Consider the following 19,768-nt stretch of genomic DNA (forward strand, 5'->3'; position numbering starts at 1 on the left):
TCCTCAGTGGCAGACATAGCTCTGCTCCTTTGCCCCTTTTTCACAAAAAAAAAAAAAAATTCTTCCCAAGGGTCCCTTCTCCCTTTTGTATTAATGAACCCATACACTTACCTGTGTACTTCTCCAAGCTACATGTCCACAGAGCACTCACATTCTACATATATCGAACAAAATCACGGAGAAAATTGTCCAGACTCTTCCTATCCTTCCTATCCTTTGTCAAATATTCCAAGTGGTCTCCTCCCAGAGGATTTCCATGTGGATCTCATCATATATCCACACGTTACACCATCCACAACAAACAACCACCAGACACTATCACCGCTCACTCAACTTGGGCCATGGCCTCCATGCCCACTTTCCTCAAAAATGTGCCTCTAAAGGGCATTTGCAAGGCACCCACCTGGTCATCTGACCACACATTTGCAAAACACTGCATGCTTACCTCTTCCATCGCATCATCTATGTCTGTTGGACAAGTGGTGTTCTCCTCAGTGACAGTGGCAGGGCTCCAAACCCACCTCTGCGATTTGACTACTGCTTTGTAGTCATCCAGAGGGGAGCACCCACAGGGACACACATCTTGAAGAACCCCTGTTACTGTACAGGCTGAGTAACTCTCTTATATAATGTCCATCTATAAAAAGGGAAATGAGAACAACCTGGAAACTACAGACCAGTCAATTTAACTTCTTTGCCAGAAGATAATGGAGCAAACAATTAAAGAATTAATCTGCAAACATCTGGAAGATAATAAGGTGATAGGTAACAGCCAGCATGGATTTGTTTGATTGGTTTGATTCATGTCAAACCAATCTGATAGCTTTCCATGATAGGATAACAAATCTTGTGGATAAGGAAGAAACGGTGGACGTGGTAGACCTAGAAGGCATCATCTTCTTATCAATAAATAAGGTAAATAAACCGTAGCTAGGGCTGCTATAAGGTGGGTGTATAGCTGACTGGATAATCATTGTCAGAGAGATTAGTTATTAATGGTTCACAGTCATATTGGAAGGGTGTAACTAGTGGAGTTCCGCAGGGGTCTGTTTTGGGACTGGTTCTGTTCAATATCTTCACCAACGATTTAGATAATGGCATAGAGAGTATGCTTATTACGTTTGCAGGTGATAAAAAGCTGGGAGGGGATGTAAGTGCTTTGGAGAATAGGGTCATAATGCAAAATGATCTGGAGAAATGCTCTGAGGTAAATAGGATGAAATTAATCAGGACACATGCAAAGTACTCCACTTAGGAAGGAACAATTAATTTCAGACCTATAGGCTGTGTCTACATTGGCACCCTTTTCCGGAAAAGGGATGCTAATGAGACCAGTCGGAATTGCAAATGCCCCGGGGATTTAAATTTTCCCTGCGGCATTTGCATGAACATGGCTGCTGCTTTTTTTCAGCTCGGGGCTTTGCCGGAGAAAAGCGCCAGTCTAGACAGGTATCTTTCGGAAAATAAAGCCTTTTCCGGAAGATCCCTTATTCCTACTTAAAATCAGGAATGTTGTGAGCATGACATGAGAAGTCATTCTTCTGCTCTACTCTGTGTTGATTAGCTCTCAGTTGGAGTATTGTGTCCACTTCTGGGCACCACATTTCAAGAAAGATGTGGAGAAATAGGAGAAGGTCCAGAGAAGAGCAACAAAAATGATTAAAAGTCTAGAAAATATGAGCTATGAGGCAAGGCTGAAGGAATTTGGCTTGTTTAGTTTAGAAAAGAGAAGACTGAGAGAGGACACGATAGCGGTTTTCAGGTATCTAAAGGGTGTTACAAGGAGGAGGGAGAAAAAATGTTCTCCTTGGCCTCTGATGATAGGACAAGAAGCAATGGGCTTAAATTGCAGCAAGGGAGGTTTATGTTGGACATTAGGAAAAACTTCCTACCTGTCAGGGTGGTTAAATACTGAAATAAAATGCCTAGGGAGGTTGTGAAATCTCCATCACTGCGGATATTTAAGAGCAGGTTAGACAAGACATCTATCAGGGATGATCTAGATTGTGGCTGGTCCTGCCACAAGGGCAGGGGACTGGACTTGATGATCTCTTGAGATCTCTTACAGTTCTAGTATTCTGTGATTGTGAGACATTAGTCACAATTATGGAGCCTTTTATAAAGTATAAACCACATTCTGCCAATATTGCATTTTAACATTGAAATTCTAACATAAAACATTATTATTTGCTTTACTATAACAATTATTATCAAGAATAGTAATCTCCATGTGTAGATTTATAATAGTGCATTTAAAATAAAGCAAAATACATTCATTGAGTTGTGCGCAACAGAGTAAATAACACTCTAGGTACAAGCCATAGAAATATAACCAAATAATATTTACATGCCATCACATCTTCATCGGAGTATGATGCCAGGCTAGAAATATCTCCAAGACAATTTTTTGTACTAATTGTACTGTGGAGGAGATCCTTTCATGTAATATGATAGAAAGTCCCCAAATTCCATAGTTTTAAATCAAGAACCTGTCTAAGACCAATCAAAAGCCTTCAGAAAGGGATTAATACTGGAGGTTGAACCTCCAAAATTCTGCGCTCTCTAGTCTGGCAACATCCATGGTTCATGAGGAAGGACCATAGAAGTTGCTGGACAAGAGAGCCCCAGAAGTGAGGAGCACAAGCTTGCTGAGAGTCCCTGAGAAGGCCAGCAGGGATTGGTCCTGCAGAGTGTGGAGAGTCCAGTACTGGGCAGGCTGGGAGGAATCCTCAATCTGGTCCGGGGACCCAGGTGACAGCTGAGACAATGGCTGCGGAGGCAATCCCCAGCCGTGAACCCTGACAGGAGCAGAGCCAGCTGCTGCTTGGGGGGATCCCCAGAGAGAGCGGAGCCAGTGGTGGCTGGGAAGGGGATCCCAGACTCAGGAGAGTGACCCTGGAAGCCTCAGCATGGGGCAGCAGCGAGGAGGGAAGCCAGGATCCGGGGACCCCCACAGCCAAGAGAGGACCCTTGACCTTCCTGGTCCGGTAAACTCCCTAGTTGGGGACCAGTCAGGTCTCAAGGATGCTGGACCAAGGAGGTCCAACCTGTACTAACTATATAATCTGGAAACCAAGGTTACATGTATTAACTTCTGTTAACTATTTATTGACTATTTACTCACATCTAAGTTGATAGCTACCTTTAGAACTGATTTCGGTCCCCCCCTTTCCTTGGGAAGTGCCATCATGTCTCCGCTGTGACTGCTGCATGACTGTCGCTTGGTGTGAGATTATCCACCTTCTTCAGGGAACAGGGAATCTTTTCTTTTCTCCTTACCTATGATTTAGGGGAGGCTGAAACACCAAACTGTGTCTGTTTAACTCTAATGGCTAATCATTCAGGAAATTGATCCTTGGAATGATTTATCCATCTACTGTAGTAAATATAGGAAAATTTTCCAAGCAAATATAAAGACAAGTCAGAAAGTGGCACTGATGTAAAATATATAGTTTAGCAGGACCCAAAACCCTTCTAAACAAAATTTAGTATCGCATTTAAGAATATTAAAAATCCAAAATGTTCTGAATGCTGACCTTTGACCTTCATTCAGTCATTTAACTCCCCTCAAGTAGCATTGGTGAGTATTTTTCATTCTGACTACCCCAATGTACTTGTCATGAGTAAATCCTAGCTGCTAGTCACTACTTGGCCATTATCACACTTAGCTAAGGTTTGACTGGCTATAACCAAAATCCTTGTGCTTTTCAGTGAACATCAGCCACTTTCAGCTTCTTGTGTGATATCTTCTTGTGATTGCTGTGAAAGTTACAAGACAACATGAGTCACATTATTTGGTTATAGACAAACATGAAAAAAGATGCTTACATTGTGTAATTTTGACTTTTCGTTTAATGCACCTATTGGCAGCTTAATTGAGTTACTAATGAATAGGTAATTTGCCTCTTTGGGATGCTAACATGAATTAGTTTAAATTTTCTCACATAAATGGCACTTGCCAAAACTTACGTAGAATGCAGAACTTACGTAGAACAGATATTTGTTCTTTTCATCTAATCTAATAGTGATCCAATGTTCATTCACTGAAAATACAGGTAATTTTAACAGACATGCACTAGTTAGGAATGGTTATGAGCCAATGCAAACATTATTCTATCCTAAGACCAATATCTTATTCCTTCTAAGATGAATTCACAGCTGTTTTTTAATGGCATGTTTGATTCCTTAGTGTTTAAAGTGGTTCATATTATACCTTTGATTTTTTGTATTATCTATCAGCATTCCCTGAATTCCTGGGCAGTTAATACTCATTCAAGTTGCCAGTCAGACTACAGTGAATTTCCATTAGTCTCACCCAGCTAATCTTCTCTGTAAATGAAATGGGCATACCAGAACAGCATTAGTTACTGGGGATAGGGTTGCCAGATGGTTTCTGAAAAAATACCGAACCAAAAAAAAAAAAAGACACCCCAAGAGTTGTTAAGCAAACAAATAAATAAACCCTTTAAGGAGTGCTTTTGAGGCTTTTTGCCTCTAACAGGCTGCCGGCGGCCACCTGCCATCTTGCCTTCCTGCGCCAGGCCGGACAGCTGCCCTGAGGAACCCGGTAAGCACCTGGGATTTTTGCCTCCTGGCTAGGAAAAATCAGAAAATACCAGACATTTTAGGTGTCTGGTATTTTCTGAATTTTTTTTACCAGATAGGAGGCGAAAATACCAGACTGTCTGGCTCAATACCAGACACCTGGTAACCCTAACTGGGGACTAAAATACAACATGCATTTCTAAAACTTTTTTTTTAAGTAGAAACAAAAGGGAAGTGAAACTCAAGAAAGCAGGATGATCCTTTCACAGTATGGAGCCACCCAGTTACACAAAAATGAAGGCCGTATATTAGGCAGTTTCCAGAGAAGAAGAAAGGAGAACAGAAGAATCTAGTAATTAGAGAGTATGTTATTATTTATACAGCAGACTCTCTAGACATTGTTCCTCTGCAGTCTCCTTTCTTTGCTGGGTGCTTCCAAAACCCTTCTTGTCACTTTCAGGTCCACTCCAATCTCATCTCCACAATTTAAGGCAGGGGCAAGGAACCCCTTTTGGGTCAGGGGTTGCTGACCCACAGAAAAATCAAAGGCCAATCCATGGGGAGGCAGTGGTAGGGGCTGGAGTGCCAGCACTGGCTTCCCAATGCTGGAGGGAGAGCCCTGAGCGTCAGGCACTGGAGCCAGGCAAACGGGGGTGTTTTCTAGCCTTAAGGTGTTTTCTGCCTCTTCTGTTTTAGACATGTGTCACTCTCCTTTCCTGCAAGGTTTTCCCTTGATCTTTCTGTCCTTCTAGGCTCTTTCCTTTGGAATTCGTCTTTGTTATACTCTGGTCACTAACAAACTTTCCCGATTCTTTTGTAGCCACTCCCTGAGTCTTCGAATAGTTTTTAGTGGGCCTACTGCTTTTTCTTGTAACATTTCTGCAGCACTTTAATGTCTCTCTCTCCTTCCATGGAAGTGCACATTTTCCTCCAGTCTCTCTGTACACGTCCACTGCCAATTCTCCATTTCTCCCGACATCCCTGCACAAACCCTTTTCAGTCTCCTGACTTGTCTCAATGTCTCAGGTGCAACTGTCCTTGTCTTTCCCTGTTGTCCCGGAGGGTATGTCTACACTACCCCGCTAGTTCGAACTAGCGGGGTAATGTAGGCATACCGCACTTGCAAATGAAGCCCGGGATTTGAATTTCCCGGGCTTCATTTGCATAAGCGGGGAGCCGCCATTTTTAAAACCCCGCTGGTTCGAACCCCATGCAGCGCGGCTACACGGGGCACGAACTAGGTAGTTCGAACTAGGCTTCCTAGTTCAAACTACCGTTACTCCTCGTGAAATGAGGAGTAACGGTAGTTCAAACTAGGAAGCCTAGTTCGAACTAGCTAGTTCGTGCCCCGTGTAGCCGCGCTGCACGGGGTTCGAACCAGCGGGGTTTTAAAAATGGCGGCTCCCCGCTTATGCAAATGAAGCCCGGGAAATTCAAATCCTGGGCTTCATTTGCAAGTGCGGTATGCCTACATTACCCTCCTAGTTCGAACTAGGAGGGTAATGTAGACATGCCCTGAGTTATTTCATGACTCTTCTCATTTCATTCCCATATCTCTGTCCGTAAGTTCTTCTACTTGCCATCCTCCATCATTCTTGGTCTTCCTTTATCTGTGTTCTTCCACTGGCATGGGTCAAAGCTTTGGAGAATAGACCACTTTTTTAGACCTGGGTAGAAATGAGTAATCACTTCTGAGTTGTAGCTATAAATTTTCTATCAGTTAATAGAAACTGTTTACATTTTGTGACAGCACGTCTACTGTATGCATGTAGTAATGTTTCCATACCAATAATTATGTTAGATTTATTACACCAATGATTTCTTACCATATTAAAAAACATTAATATAATATAATTCTAGGTTGAACAGAGCTATTAATTTGCTTTGGTTTACTCAGGTACAGAATTGTCTCTGTAAAAAAGGAACTTTGATTGTGTCATGCTGATGAGACAAATTTTCCATTATAAAACAATAATACCCTAATATTTGAGTGCTCCAGGGGTCCCAGGTTTTATTCTGTTACAAGTGGGTGTAGTGTTTAAAGAAACAGCAGGGGGATAAGGCAACATGCCACATTTTTTGAACATACATAAATCAATCAATACTTATCATATGCATATGATACATTACACTCATGCACTCTCAAACACACACAAGCACACTCCGTCTTGTTACCAAAAGTTGCTCCCCCTAACTGCACTGGCCAGGTGAGTTAAATGGAAGATGGGTTGAGCTGGGCTTCTGCTGATCCCGATTGATGCTCCCATGTTGACAAGACGAAAACCCGGGATCCCTCTGCAAGATGCCTCATATTTATCCCTCATGCAGCCAATTAGTCATCATCTTGCCTTTCTTAATGTTGCTTCAAAGAGAGTTTTTCCAAGGGCAGGCACTTGCTGTTTGACTCCCAAGCAGGGGCAGATGACCGTTTTGCGGGGCCCCGGGCAGCATAATTTCGCGCCCCCCCCCCCTTTGCTACGGCGCATACGCAGTGACGCCATGTGCATGCGTGGTGGCGCCACGGCGCATGCGCGGGGCATTTTGAAGCGCGGGGCCCGGGGCGGCTGCCCCGTTCGCCCTGCCCTATATCCACCCCTGCTCCCAAGGCATCTGTATATCCAATCTTCTTAATGAGCTCACTTTACAGGTATTGTCTTGGATCTGGCTCCCAGACCTTCTCCACCCTGGCAACTGCTGCTTGAGGGGCTCACCTTTCATTCTCCATTCACACCTCATTCATTTCAACAGGACAATCAAGGAAACAGGAGAGCTCAAAAGACATTTTTTCTTACAAGATCTATATATATAAAAAGGAAAGTTTCTCTTAATAGAAAGTTATAGGAGAAATGTTACAGAGATTCTATAAGAACACTTAACGAAGATATATCTAAAAGGACAAGATCTTAATACAAAGTTATATAAGAATGATAATATTACAGGGATTTATCCTCATGGGGGCTTGTCTGGGATTTCAACTAGGATGTCTTTGCAGCTCAGGATGTGCTTCCTCAGCCAGGGAAAGGATATAAACCATGCACCTACTGGGTATGGTTCACTGTTCCACCTAGTGACATGGAAATCACTTACAGAGAGAATAATGAGTCTGCTCTATAACCTTAGCTAAGGGCCAGCTGCCTTTTACCCCACGCAGTAGAGACTCATGAACTAAACTGCTGAGGTCCCAGGTTTGATTCCGCCTCTTGGCATTATAGTAGCATATGTCAAAAATATTGTATCTAATTACAACTGTTGGATGTTTATTATAAGTACCCCAGGCTAAGTGCAATTATCCAAATAGGAATTTAGGCATAATACAGTTTTAAAGAGGCACTGTCATGTCAAATTTGGTTCAACATTTGGATTTTATAAAGACAAGTTTTTTTACAAAAACTAAAATCAATAGATTGTTCCCATTATTTTCCTTAATACAGCAGGAATGAGTCATTTTATGAACAATGATGAACCTCACCCTATGTTATTTACAGCCCAATCACTGCAGTTTTGTGCTAGCAAAGTAGAACAGAACATGATATTGACAGGGAACTTCTCTATACAATAAAAATGAGTCCCACAAGCTTATTTTCATTGTCTAAGCTGAGAAATGCACATAATATAATAATAATATAAACAGCCAAAAGTATGAAATATCTTTAAAATTCTGCCATTTTTAATTTTCATTACTGTTCTTTGTAACATAGATAACAAACGGTGTTGTTTTATTTTTCAATATAGTTTTTAATTTGACAGTATGAATCTTGGAATGGGATACTTTGAGACAAATTTCCAAGTGACTCTCACCCTGGCTTCCATGTGTATGTGTGCAGCTTTATTCATGCAAACACTTTCACACGTGATTTGAGCATTGACAGCTGTTGGCGCACACTAAGATTTTTACAGCAAGATATGTTTTAATTGTTTTATTTGTGAGTGAAGCAAAATGTATTGTCTCTTATCTTCCCAGATAGCATAATTGGTTTGATAAAGTATCAAACATTGTTAGACATTTTAAGTACCATTTAAACTGCTTTGTGAATGACTCATTACCTACAAAATATATTAAGATACACCAAAACAGTAACAAAAATGAATCCATATTTAAGACCTAAGTTTTATTGCCCATTCCCTTTCCCTCTTTCCACAGCCTTTCAGATGGAGTTCACTGGACATTGCGTCATAAAAGAGTAGTCACATTCTAATTATGTGGGGGGTGAAAGCTGCCGAGTTTGGATCTGAGCCAAGCCTGAATGTTTCCAAATTCTAAGACCTTTGGAGATAGTAGGAAGACTCAGCCCATTGTAATTAGGGATGTGAACTCTTAACTGATTAACTGGTTACCCTCTAAGCATCACCATAACAGTTAATCAGTGCCTGGGAGAAGGTCCTGCCTGCGGCCTGCTGTGGATGGAGGGCTGCTTCAGCCATGGGGCTGTCGGTTTCCAGCCCATGTGGCTTGGGAGCGAGCTGGCAGCCCAACGCAGGGCTGGGGAGTGGCAGACACACAGGCTATGGGCTGCATCAGCCAGGTTGGAGTGGGCCCCTGCCCAGGATCCTGCTCAATTGGTTATCTGGTTAAACCTAGTGGTTAACTGATTAAACAGGATTTTACATTCCTAATTGTAATAGATTTTAACCGGCCATTGGGCAAGTGCACAAATGAGTTGGTAAATGCATTAAGCTATTCTTTGTGTCTTTGTGCATTTTGCTCCAAGACCAGTCATGGCCACAGTTACTGAACTCAGGGAGAAGCAGAGAAGCCCTAGCCCTTTCCCCTTCCTTACCATCAGGGAAAGCAGACTGACCCCATTCTAATGTGTGCAACGCACTCATTTTACCAGAACACTGGGGCAATTTCTACACTACGGGTTTTTTTTTTTTTTTTGAAAAACAGCTGTTTTTCTGAAAAATTCCAGTTACGTCCACACTGCAATCGCATTCTTTTGGGAAAAAAATCGAAAGAACAAAGGTGTTTTTCCAACATTGATAAACCTCTTTCTATGAGGAAGAAGCCTTTTTCTGAAAGAACTCTTTTGGAAAAAGGTGCGTGTGGATGGGGAAGAGGGAGTTCTTTCACAAGAAGAGGAAAGAGGAATAAGCAAGGGTACCCTGGTGGCCACTTGGTCCATAGTAATCACAGGTTACATGCGAGAGAGCGTCCATTCAGTGTGGATGCTATCTTTTGAAAAAGCAGATCACTTTTTTGATGCACTTTGGCAGAGTGGAGGTTTTCTTTCAGAAGTTTTTTTGGAAGATCTCTTCGGGAAAAGCTTCTTCCGTAAGAAGCCTTCAGTCTTGATGTAGCCTTGGGAAGGGACTACATGTGTTTGAGGCCCAATCTTCTAATTGAACTCCTCATTAACCTGTGATTCAAGTAGTAGACAGGTGCCATAGATTGACCCAGACAAGAACTGCCTACAGCATCCAGACCCAGATATGGGATAGAACTTTTCCCAAGAATGTGGGGGTTGGAATCAGGATTCAGACACATTTTTATCTAGCCACTTGAGACCCATTATGCTCCCAGTGAAACCTCCAGATCATACTCATTAATAGGACAACCATAGCAATGTTTTATTTTTCTCTTGCCACATATTTATCTGTTGTATGGAATAACTGTAGAATAAAACAGAAATTAAAATTATGGAGAAACACAGTTCTGAAATTTCTGGCATTGGGACTAAAAAAAGCACACAGGGTAATTTGAAGTATAATAATTCTCCACAAAAATTATGTGCAAAATAGGAGAAATGGTATAAAATGTATTTTAGCTACTGACAAATTAAAGCTTTTAATTCACTGTACTTGATAATATATAGTAGGCCATTTTATAAAAACAAGGAAATCTTAGTTAATAGAGAGCTCCCTGCAGCATTTACTGTTACATTTTTGTTGGGGTGAGGGGAGAACATAAATTTGTCAGATGGACTGCAAAGTGTGAGTTTTAATGAAGCTTTACAATAGCATAAAAACTGCTGTCCTACTTTTCATTCATTCCTTGAAATTTAAAGCAAATAATGTGAACCAAAAAAATTGTTGCATGTTATCCTCAGTTTTAAATCAGTTTGTTGTTTGATGCCAGGAATAATCTCAGGGGAGGATATTTGTCTTTCCTGACAAAAGTGTTTGCTTTCTGTCCAGCAATTCCCCACCACCATCCCCTCTCTGAAAGGGGCATACTGAAAATGAGCTTTCAGAAAGATAGTAGCAGTAAGTAAGGGTACGTCTACACTAGCCACCTAGATCAATCTAGGGAGGCTAATGAAGGTGACCAAAATTACAAATCAAGCCCAGGATTTAAATATCCTGGGCTTGATTTGTATGTTCCCGGCCGGTTGCCATTTTAGAAATTGACTAGCCCGAAGTAACTGCCCGCATCTACACGCGACAGTGAAACGGGATTCCAATTTAAAGCCCCTAATTCAAATTAGCTGGTAAACCTCATTGCAGGAGGAATACCAGATGATTCAAGTTAGGGGTTTAAATTGGAATCCCGTTTCACTGCCGCGTTTAGACGTGGGCAGTTACTTTGGGCTAGTCAATTTCTAAAATGGCGACCGGCCGGAACATGCAAATCAAGCGCGGGATATTTAAATCCCGGGCTTGATTTGCAATTTCAGTTGCCTTCATTAGCCTCCCTAGATCAATCTAAAGGGCTGGTATAGATGTACCCTAACTTACTGGTTTCATAAGGATCTAGCACAGTACCCCTTGGAGCCTTTCAATCAAACATGATGGCAATTTTATTAACAAATGAATGTCATTACGTCATTTTTGCTACATTCCATTTTATTTATAATTTATAGAAGAGTTTTCTGGTTCCTCCTCCACCCCCTGTAGGTTCCTTCACCGAAACCTCAAGCCAAACCATTATTGTACTTATAGATTGTGACTGTCAAAACTATGCCACACTGAAGTCAAGCTAGTGGGTGAGTATGGTCCTGTGAATAGGCAACAGCTGTCATATCCTTGCTTGTTGGGAGTATGTGTCATGGTATTCTTCACTAGCATTTATGCATGACTCAGGCTAGTACAAATCATCCAAAAATAATAAGATATTCGAGTGGTTAGTGAAAGACAGCTTTCTCTTGTCAGTTGCAAAAAAAAAAAAAAAAAAAAAGAAATCTCTAGAGCATATATATAATTGTAGTAGGCAAGTTTAGGATTTCTATTTCAGAGATAATCACATATTCTGTAGAAATATGTTGTCATTTTTAGAAGTACTGTGTATTGTGCACAAAAAAGTGCATTTTAAAAAAATGTTGAGACTTGCTTTTGTCTTATTGGAATCTCAGTTGCCTGTCTCTTTTTAAAATAAGTTGGTGGAATTGAAGAAAAATAAGCAGCCACTCATAACTTCATGTGTATCTGAAGTTAATGGAGACCCAGGAGCAGATGAGGATTTTGCGAGGCCCAGGGCAGCACAATTTCGCGGGGCCCCCCCTTTGACACGGCACATGCGCGGTGGCGCCACGCGTATGCGCGGGGCTTTTTGAAGCGCAGGGCCCGGGACGGCCGCCCTGCTCGCCCTCCCCTATATCTGCCCCTATGGAGACCATATTTAATTTATTAAATTCCACATTTCTTTACAGATTATTTCAAGAGAATATATTGTTGATATGCATATTTAAAGTTATATATCTTGATTATGGACTAGAATGGGCTTTTTAGCTCATGTGTAGTCATGGATACAAACAAAAAGAGAGAGAGACCGAGCGAGTGAGTGAGAGAGAGACTGCTTTTATGTAACAATGCACACATTGTTTCTCACACTTTACTCCTAGAGTAAAACTTCCTGGGAACTCCCCAAATCATGAAATCTCCTGTAGTTTAAGAGCCAAGTAAACAAATGTAATGTGTTTAAAACATTCTCACTTTAATCTAATCTTGTGTTTTTCTCAATATATTTGTCTGCATGTGAAAAAATAGATGTGTTGGTCAGGGGCCACGGTGGCCACTGCTGGCTCTGGGCTGGCAGGCTTGGAGCTGGCACAGGCACTGTGGCCAGGGTCTACCCCTTTAATGGCTCTGGAGCTGGGGGAGAGGAGAGTAAGTTTTCCTGGTTGTGCCCAGAGTGGCCACCAGGGCTCCCTGGGAAGGGCTGGAGGCCCCCTATTTCGAATTTAGTGTCTACACAGCACTTAATTCGAAATAGTTATTTCGAATTTGGCGTTACTCCTCATAGAATGAGGTTTATGAAATTTGAATTAAGTGTTCTGCTATTTCGAATTAATTTTGAAATAACAGTTTGCATGTATAAACGCTATTAAAGTTAATTCGAAACAACAGCTGTTATTTCGAATTAACTTTGCAGTGTAGACATACCCTAAGGCATTTGATATAGTCAGCTGAATTGCCCTTTGGAAATTACTGACTGAATCTGGATGTCCACAAAAACATATGAACATAGTTTGGCAATTCAATGTAGGCATCGGCTGGAAGAGTTATTGCTGATGGTGATGTAACATTTCCAGTCATGAATAGGGTGAAGCAGGGAGGTGCCTTGCATCTCATCATTTTGTCTTGTCTTTTCTGTGATGCTAGAGAAAACCCTTTGTGATGTTTCAAATGGTGTCTTTATACACTTCTGTGCTGTTAGGCTCATCAGTCTTTCCTGTCTGTGTGCAAACACCAAGGTGATAGTAACATTCATCCAGGAACTGCTCTGTGCTGATGATTATGTCTTGGTGGTGCAATCTGAGGCATCACTGCAAGATCTTGCAAACTGCTTTGCTGTGGTGCCTCAGGAGTTTGCCCCCATCACTGGCTAAATGAAAACAACCTTACCAATATCTTGAAAAAAAATTAAAAAGCCAGCACCATGCACAGTTGCTTCTATCACTGACTCTGGAAGTAACATGGAATCTGTGTACAGACAAAAAACAAAGTCTATGATGTCCTTGGGATATTGCTCTAACAATGTGAAACATGGAACTGTTTTCAATTACATATTAAAAAACATGAGAAGCTCCGCTTGCAATACCTACGCTGATTTCTGCACATCAAATGGACAGGACCACATTTCCAACACTGCAGTCCTGGTAAAAGCTGGTTTGCTCAGCACTGAAGCTCATTTGATCTCTGCCCACTTGAGATGGACAAACCAGATAATTCAAATGCTGGAGACCCATCTATCAATACACCTCTGATATTCTGAATTATGCTCTAAACATTCTAAGTGTGGAGGTCAATTGAAATGCTTCAAAGGCGTTCTGAAACACAATCTAAAATGAGCATTTCTGATTCAACCTTTGAACAACTGGTAGTTAATTGTATTGCATGGCACCATGCCCTGAGGGTGGGCACCCACAGCTTGAAAAAAATTGCATGCAACAGAGGAAACACAACTCTAAGCACAGAAACAATATGCAGCTCAGTCAACACAAAAAGGCAAAATGACTCCATTGTCAGTGGGGTAATGTTGCTCTTCCTGGTCCAGTCTACGGAGTCAAGAAAGACCCATTTGTACAAAACTATGATTGTCAAAAATGTACTCAAAATTGAGGAGACCATCATTATCATCATAATCAATTATATATTTATTAATATCATCAAGGTACTCAGAGTACTAGGGGTTATTTTACTACCTATGCAGACAGAAGGGCTACATAGCACCTTTCATTGTACAATTGTATGGTTGTTGACATAGCAATATTGCACTTAATTAAAGTATTAGACTAACACTCTCATCTCTCCCCCTTACTTTTCATTATGTCTCAAATCACTATCAGGTAAAGTACAGATAGTTACAAAAATCCAGGGAATAAAAGTCAATGGCCCATCCTTAAAGTCTTGACTTCTTGATAGCACTGGTAATAGCCAAACTGTATGCAGAGCAGGCATGCTCAATAGTAAGCTCTTCATGTGCATGATATTTTTAGCAGTGAGACTTGTTTGTGTTGTGTCCCTGAGGCCTCCTTCTATACACACCTTGACACACACACACGCACACTCATTCACTCTGCTTTTTGTAATAGGTTACATTTTTGTGTTTTTTCTTTTTCAGTTTAATAGTGGTATGCAACTTACTCAACTCTTATTTATATATTTCTATACATATCTATAAATGACTGTTCTCATACTCTGTGGGCATCATTATCCTCAAACCAACTGAGTAATAGTTGTTTGGGTTTTTTTAAAAAAATCTCACTATATATTTAGAATGTTTTAAAAATTAAACACACTGGCAACTATACTAGAAAGCATTTTCTGTGCAATTTGTGGATGAAAGTCAAACAATGTCAGGTGAGAAAGAAGACTTGGTAAAGGACTCTTTGGAAGCCAGTCAAAGCCACTAGGGTTCAAATGTTCTGTGATACCAACATAGGCTATGTCTAGACTATGGGTTTTTTCTGGGAGACTGGAGGTAACCCGGAAAAACTCTGCCGTGTCCAGGGAACGCGTCTGCTATTCTGACATATTTTGCAGAAGAGCAGATGTGCTCTTTCAGAAGCCCTGTCTTCCTCGTGCCACAAGGAAGAAGGGCTTCTCCAAAAGAAGAGGTTTTTCCGAAATTTGGCCCAGAGTAGATGGGCAGAGTGCAATTTGTGCACCTTTTTCCAATAAAAAGCGGCAGTGTCGACATAGCCATGCTTCACAGGTAGTTTAATTGAAATCAGCTCTGTATGGAATGAGGTATTGCTAATTATGGGCACATCTATGCTTCAGGGCAAAAGTCAAATTAAGATACGCCACTTCAGCTACATCAGTTGCGAAGCTGAAGTTGAAATAGCTTAACTCAGCTTTTGGCACTGTCTGCACAACAGGAAGTTGAAGGAAGAACACACTGACTTCCCTTACTCCTGATGAAATCAGGGTTACAGGAGTTGAAGTAAGAAGTCCTCCATTTCAACATTATTTCAAAATAATTGCTGTGTTATTCCAAAATATCACTGCTATGTAGACGTACCCTATAAAAGTATCAGAGTGGGTTCCTAGATGTGGGGTCCTACCTGTGTGTCCTTTTATTTTTGTAGATACACTATATGAGGCATGCAGGAACCAGAAGTGAAAGGAATTTCAGGAGTCAGAAACTAGAAGATTCTGGGTATAAGCAGGATAAGGAAGATTGAGTCCCTAAAGCACTCAAGTTTAAAGCTGATATAAAGGGCCCAACCCACTGGTTTTCTTTAAACAAAAAATCTTTCTTTAAACAAAAATCTTCTGGAAATACTGATCTTTTGGCAACAACTTCTCCAGTTGGTGAAGTGTACTTTTATAAATCACTCATCTCATCTTTTTTTTTCTTTTTTCAGTTTTTTTAAGACATTGTTAGGAAAATATCCAGAACTGAGAAACTAAAACTCTTTTGTTTTTACTTTCTAGTGAATTTTGACCACTTCCAGATACTCCGAGCAATTGGGAAGGGAAGCTTTGGCAAGGTAAGTTAGAAGTTGAATTTAATCATGAATACTGTAAGGTGAATTGTATCTAAAAACAAATTATGCACAAACTATTTATTGTATCAAGAAAAATAATCCTGAAAGTGATTTTTTTTCTTATGTACTGGGTGGTAAGTAGAGGTGTGCACATTTTTATTCAGGAAATATTTCATTGACATTGGCTCATTTGTAAACTTGTGGAATTTTGGGATGTTAAGTTTCATATTTCACGCAATTAATTTTTTAATTACTAGAATAACTGAATTGGCAAATATATGTATTATATATTTTGTTTCCAAGTTGGATTTGTTGGTTGTGGTAGTCATAATAATCTAGGTATACTTGGTCCTGCCTCAATACAGGAGAATGGAGATGACTTCTCAAGGTACCTTCCAGCCCTACAGTTCTATGATAAGTCATGTGATACTGGATCTGGTTTCTTAACTGGCTGAGCTGTCATGTGATCAGGAGGGTTCTCAGAAGCTATTTGGCCTCTATTTCTCTGAACAATTAGTTGTACTTAAGGAAATCATTTGTTTATTATTTTGCAAATAATAATAATAATAATAATAATATGTATGGAGCAAGTTTAAAAATCAGAACAGAACTAGTATTTGATGCTTACTTTGTTTCCTAATTTATATATCTTTGTTACCAATATAGATAGAATAAATAGACAGATAAATTAATTATAAAATAATGTGTGAGTATGTCCCTTCTTTCCTGGACAGTTATTACATTTGTGGTGTTGACTGAATTTCATTGATATGAGCTTAGGCCACTGTTCTTTCTTTGACATTTATGTTCTGCACAATTTATTTTTCACCACATTTATGAAATTCATCATATATGTGTCGTTGCATTAAGGGCATCCACCCTCTATCTTTGATGTTACAGGAGCTAGTTGCAGTGTCACAATTTCATATTTCTTCTGCTGTCTACATTGTATTTAATTGACTTTGTCCTAAAGGCATCTGCCCTCTGAGATCTCCTCTGATCAACTGCAGCTTCTCACAATTAGGAAAAAGAGTAGCAGTAATAGCAGTAATTTTAACACTTTGAAAAAACCTGCCAAATATGGCTGCCGTAGCACCACTACATGACAGCTTGCAAGTGTGAAGCTTTGTGCCAAAGGTGAATTTCACCAGCTGCTGTCTTGGGGATGAGGGCAGAGAAATGGGTCTTTGAAATTTTGCAAAATGTAAAATGTTGAAGTTGTTGCAATGCATATAATAGATGAGCAAAGAATACTGCAAAACGTGTGTCACCAACTTCACCTACTTCTAAGAATATCGTAGGAAACAACCAGAACACTGGCAAGGAAGCTGTTCTGCTTTTTTTATGCATCAAATACAGAGGGTCAGATTCTGACTGTCTTATTTGGGTTAGCACTTTACTCCATGAATATCTCCATTGACCTCACTGGACTATTTGTAGAATTAAGTTCTATGAAGTGTGAATAAAGGTATCAAAATATGGCACCTAAAATGAAACCTGCTGTGTAATTGTTGTTCTTCCATTATTTGTAGCCCTCCCATTACTATGGTATCTGAGCTCAATAATACAGAACAAATATTATATGTATAATCGTCTGTGTATACCAAGCTCTGTCCTCGTTAAGCTTCAGTAATGCGATCGAACTCTGCAGAGGCAAAGTTAGGAATTCTCTCCCTGATACACTGTGGGTATCATTTTTTCTAATATGGCCATGGTTTTCATACAGATTTTTAAAACTATATGTTAAAATAGTTAAAATCTACAGAGTGAAAAGCCAGAGAAAACAATTGAGAATGAAAAACCCCCTAACATTTGCTTTGATGACACAAGGCACAACTTGCAATACATTTACAAAAGTTATATCAACCCAACGAAACAAAGCATCTGTTCTTGGGAGACATTAAAACAAAACCATTGTCTTTTGCTTCCTCTGCGGATGCACTGAAATGGGCCATTGACCAACCATGAGAGCTACCAAGCCCATCATTCTGGCATAATAAGGATCGGATCCACTCACATGAACTCCTGGATTCATTGTGAGTCCACATGGGATGGGGGCTAGTAACAATATTTCATCATAGTGAACTACTATGTAAGCCATAGAGGAGGTTGTTCTGAAATGAAAACTGCCATAGATTAAAAATAATTAAAGTTTCAAGCAAAAAAGAATAAGTGGGAAGAGGCAAAATGTCAAGTTTCTAAGATGGTGCTACAAACATTGGTAGATGAATAAAAACTTTAGTGGGAAGACCCCTTCTGGTGTAAGTTGTCATAAGTCCTTTGAAGACAAAGGACCAATGACAACTTATACCAGTTGAGGAACTGCCCATCGATTTGTACAACATTAAGATAAATTCCTCTGTAGTTCGGAGTCGTTATAAAGCTAAAATATTGTGACTGCTGCTTATTTATTTATTTAAATATTTTTACCCCGCCTTTCTATTTAAAATATTCAAGGTGGCTTACAAGAACAAACAAAAAAATACAAATATATATAAAAATTTAAAATATGAGAATTTAAAATACAAGACCTCATAGGGACATAACCAGCTAAAAACATATAGAGAGGAGGAACACACTCATACAGACTCAAACATTAATAAAAACATGAGTAATAAGGGTGGCATTAGCCTGACACCAAAACAACGCTAGCGTTGGCGCCATGCGAATATCCCGAGGAAGAGAATTCTACAGCCTGGGAGCAAAAGCTAGTTCGAACTAGGGTGGCAGTGTAGCCATACTCCTGCAGACATAGTGACAATAGAATTTCCAGCAAGGCAAAATGAGTGAGACAAAGAGATTTATATTTTTAGTGTGAAAGGAGGGGCCAACAATTTACTTGGGCTATAAAGGTCTGAAATTTCTTGAACAACATTCTGTCATTTGAAGTTGCATTTAGGCTGCATTACTAAATAGGTAGATTTAACATTTAGGTTTCACTTAGCATGTGTATTAGTAGCAAGTGCAAAATTTAGGCATGTAGCCCCTCAATTTGTTACCAAAGATCAGAGATAGGGAGGAGCTGAAATACTTATACATGCTTTCACCATAAAAGGTATTACAAACGTCCTCTGATGACTCTATCCTGTTAACTTGTGTAGAGAATGAGGCAGAACAAAATGTCTGCCTTGTAGCCTATAATATGCTCAGTGATTTAAATCCATAGGTTCTGGCAGTGTCTTCAGTTCTGCCCCTGAAGAGAACATCAAGTAATGTTGCTAACAGATATTTCTCCTTGTAGAGCAATTTCCTGATTCTGGAGGCTGTGAACAGCTTATCATCAGAGCCTGCTGCCATGGTAAATGATGCATTGGGTCCTTAGCTTTCAAATTCAGTTTGCTTTTGTGAGAGCAAAAAGTATTCCCTGATGGAAAAGCATCAAAGAGCTGATGTAATTGGCTTTACTGTGCCCTCTCTAGAAGGCCCTAGCATAGCAGTCATGCCAAGGTCAGGTTCAGTAAGTCTGTAATGTATGTTGGCCTTAATGTCCACAGAATGTGACATAAATTTATCTTGATCACATACATCCTATTTCTGTCACAACCCTCTGTTTTTCCTAGATTGTAAGCTCTTCGGGGCACAGGCTGTCTTTTTGTGCTGTGTTTGGTCGCCATAGTGAGGTACTGATCCATGACTGGGCTTCTTAGGTGTTACAGTAAAACAATATAATAATAATTATAACAACAATAATTACAACAACAAGTTGGTATCAAGGAAAAAGTACAGCATACAAACACCTATTATTACTGAACTAGCCAATTAGCCCGTCATAAGATGGGATTTTCAGGTCTTTCCTCCACATCGGTCTTCTCTCCTGAGCCTCCGGTCTCTCTCTCTCTCTCTCTCTTTCT

The 19,768-nt window shown here is 40.2% G+C and overlaps 1 protein-coding gene across 1 annotated transcript in view; it reads left to right on the top strand.

The window, feature by feature from the left end:
• The window catches only part of STK32C (serine/threonine kinase 32C), a 300,972-nt gene that overhangs the window by 144,625 nt on the left and 136,579 nt on the right, over positions 1-19,768 (top strand). The window contains exon 2 of the mRNA XM_006136628.5: positions 15,865-15,920. Within this exon, the coding sequence (XP_006136690.1) occupies positions 15,865-15,920 (56 nt within the window). The remainder of the gene's footprint in view (positions 1-15,864; positions 15,921-19,768) is intronic.

This window comes from Pelodiscus sinensis, chromosome 8 (assembly GCF_052426305.1).
Source record: "Pelodiscus sinensis isolate ZL-2025 chromosome 8, ASM5242630v1, whole genome shotgun sequence".
Lineage (NCBI taxonomy): Eukaryota > Metazoa > Chordata > Testudines > Trionychidae > Pelodiscus > Pelodiscus sinensis.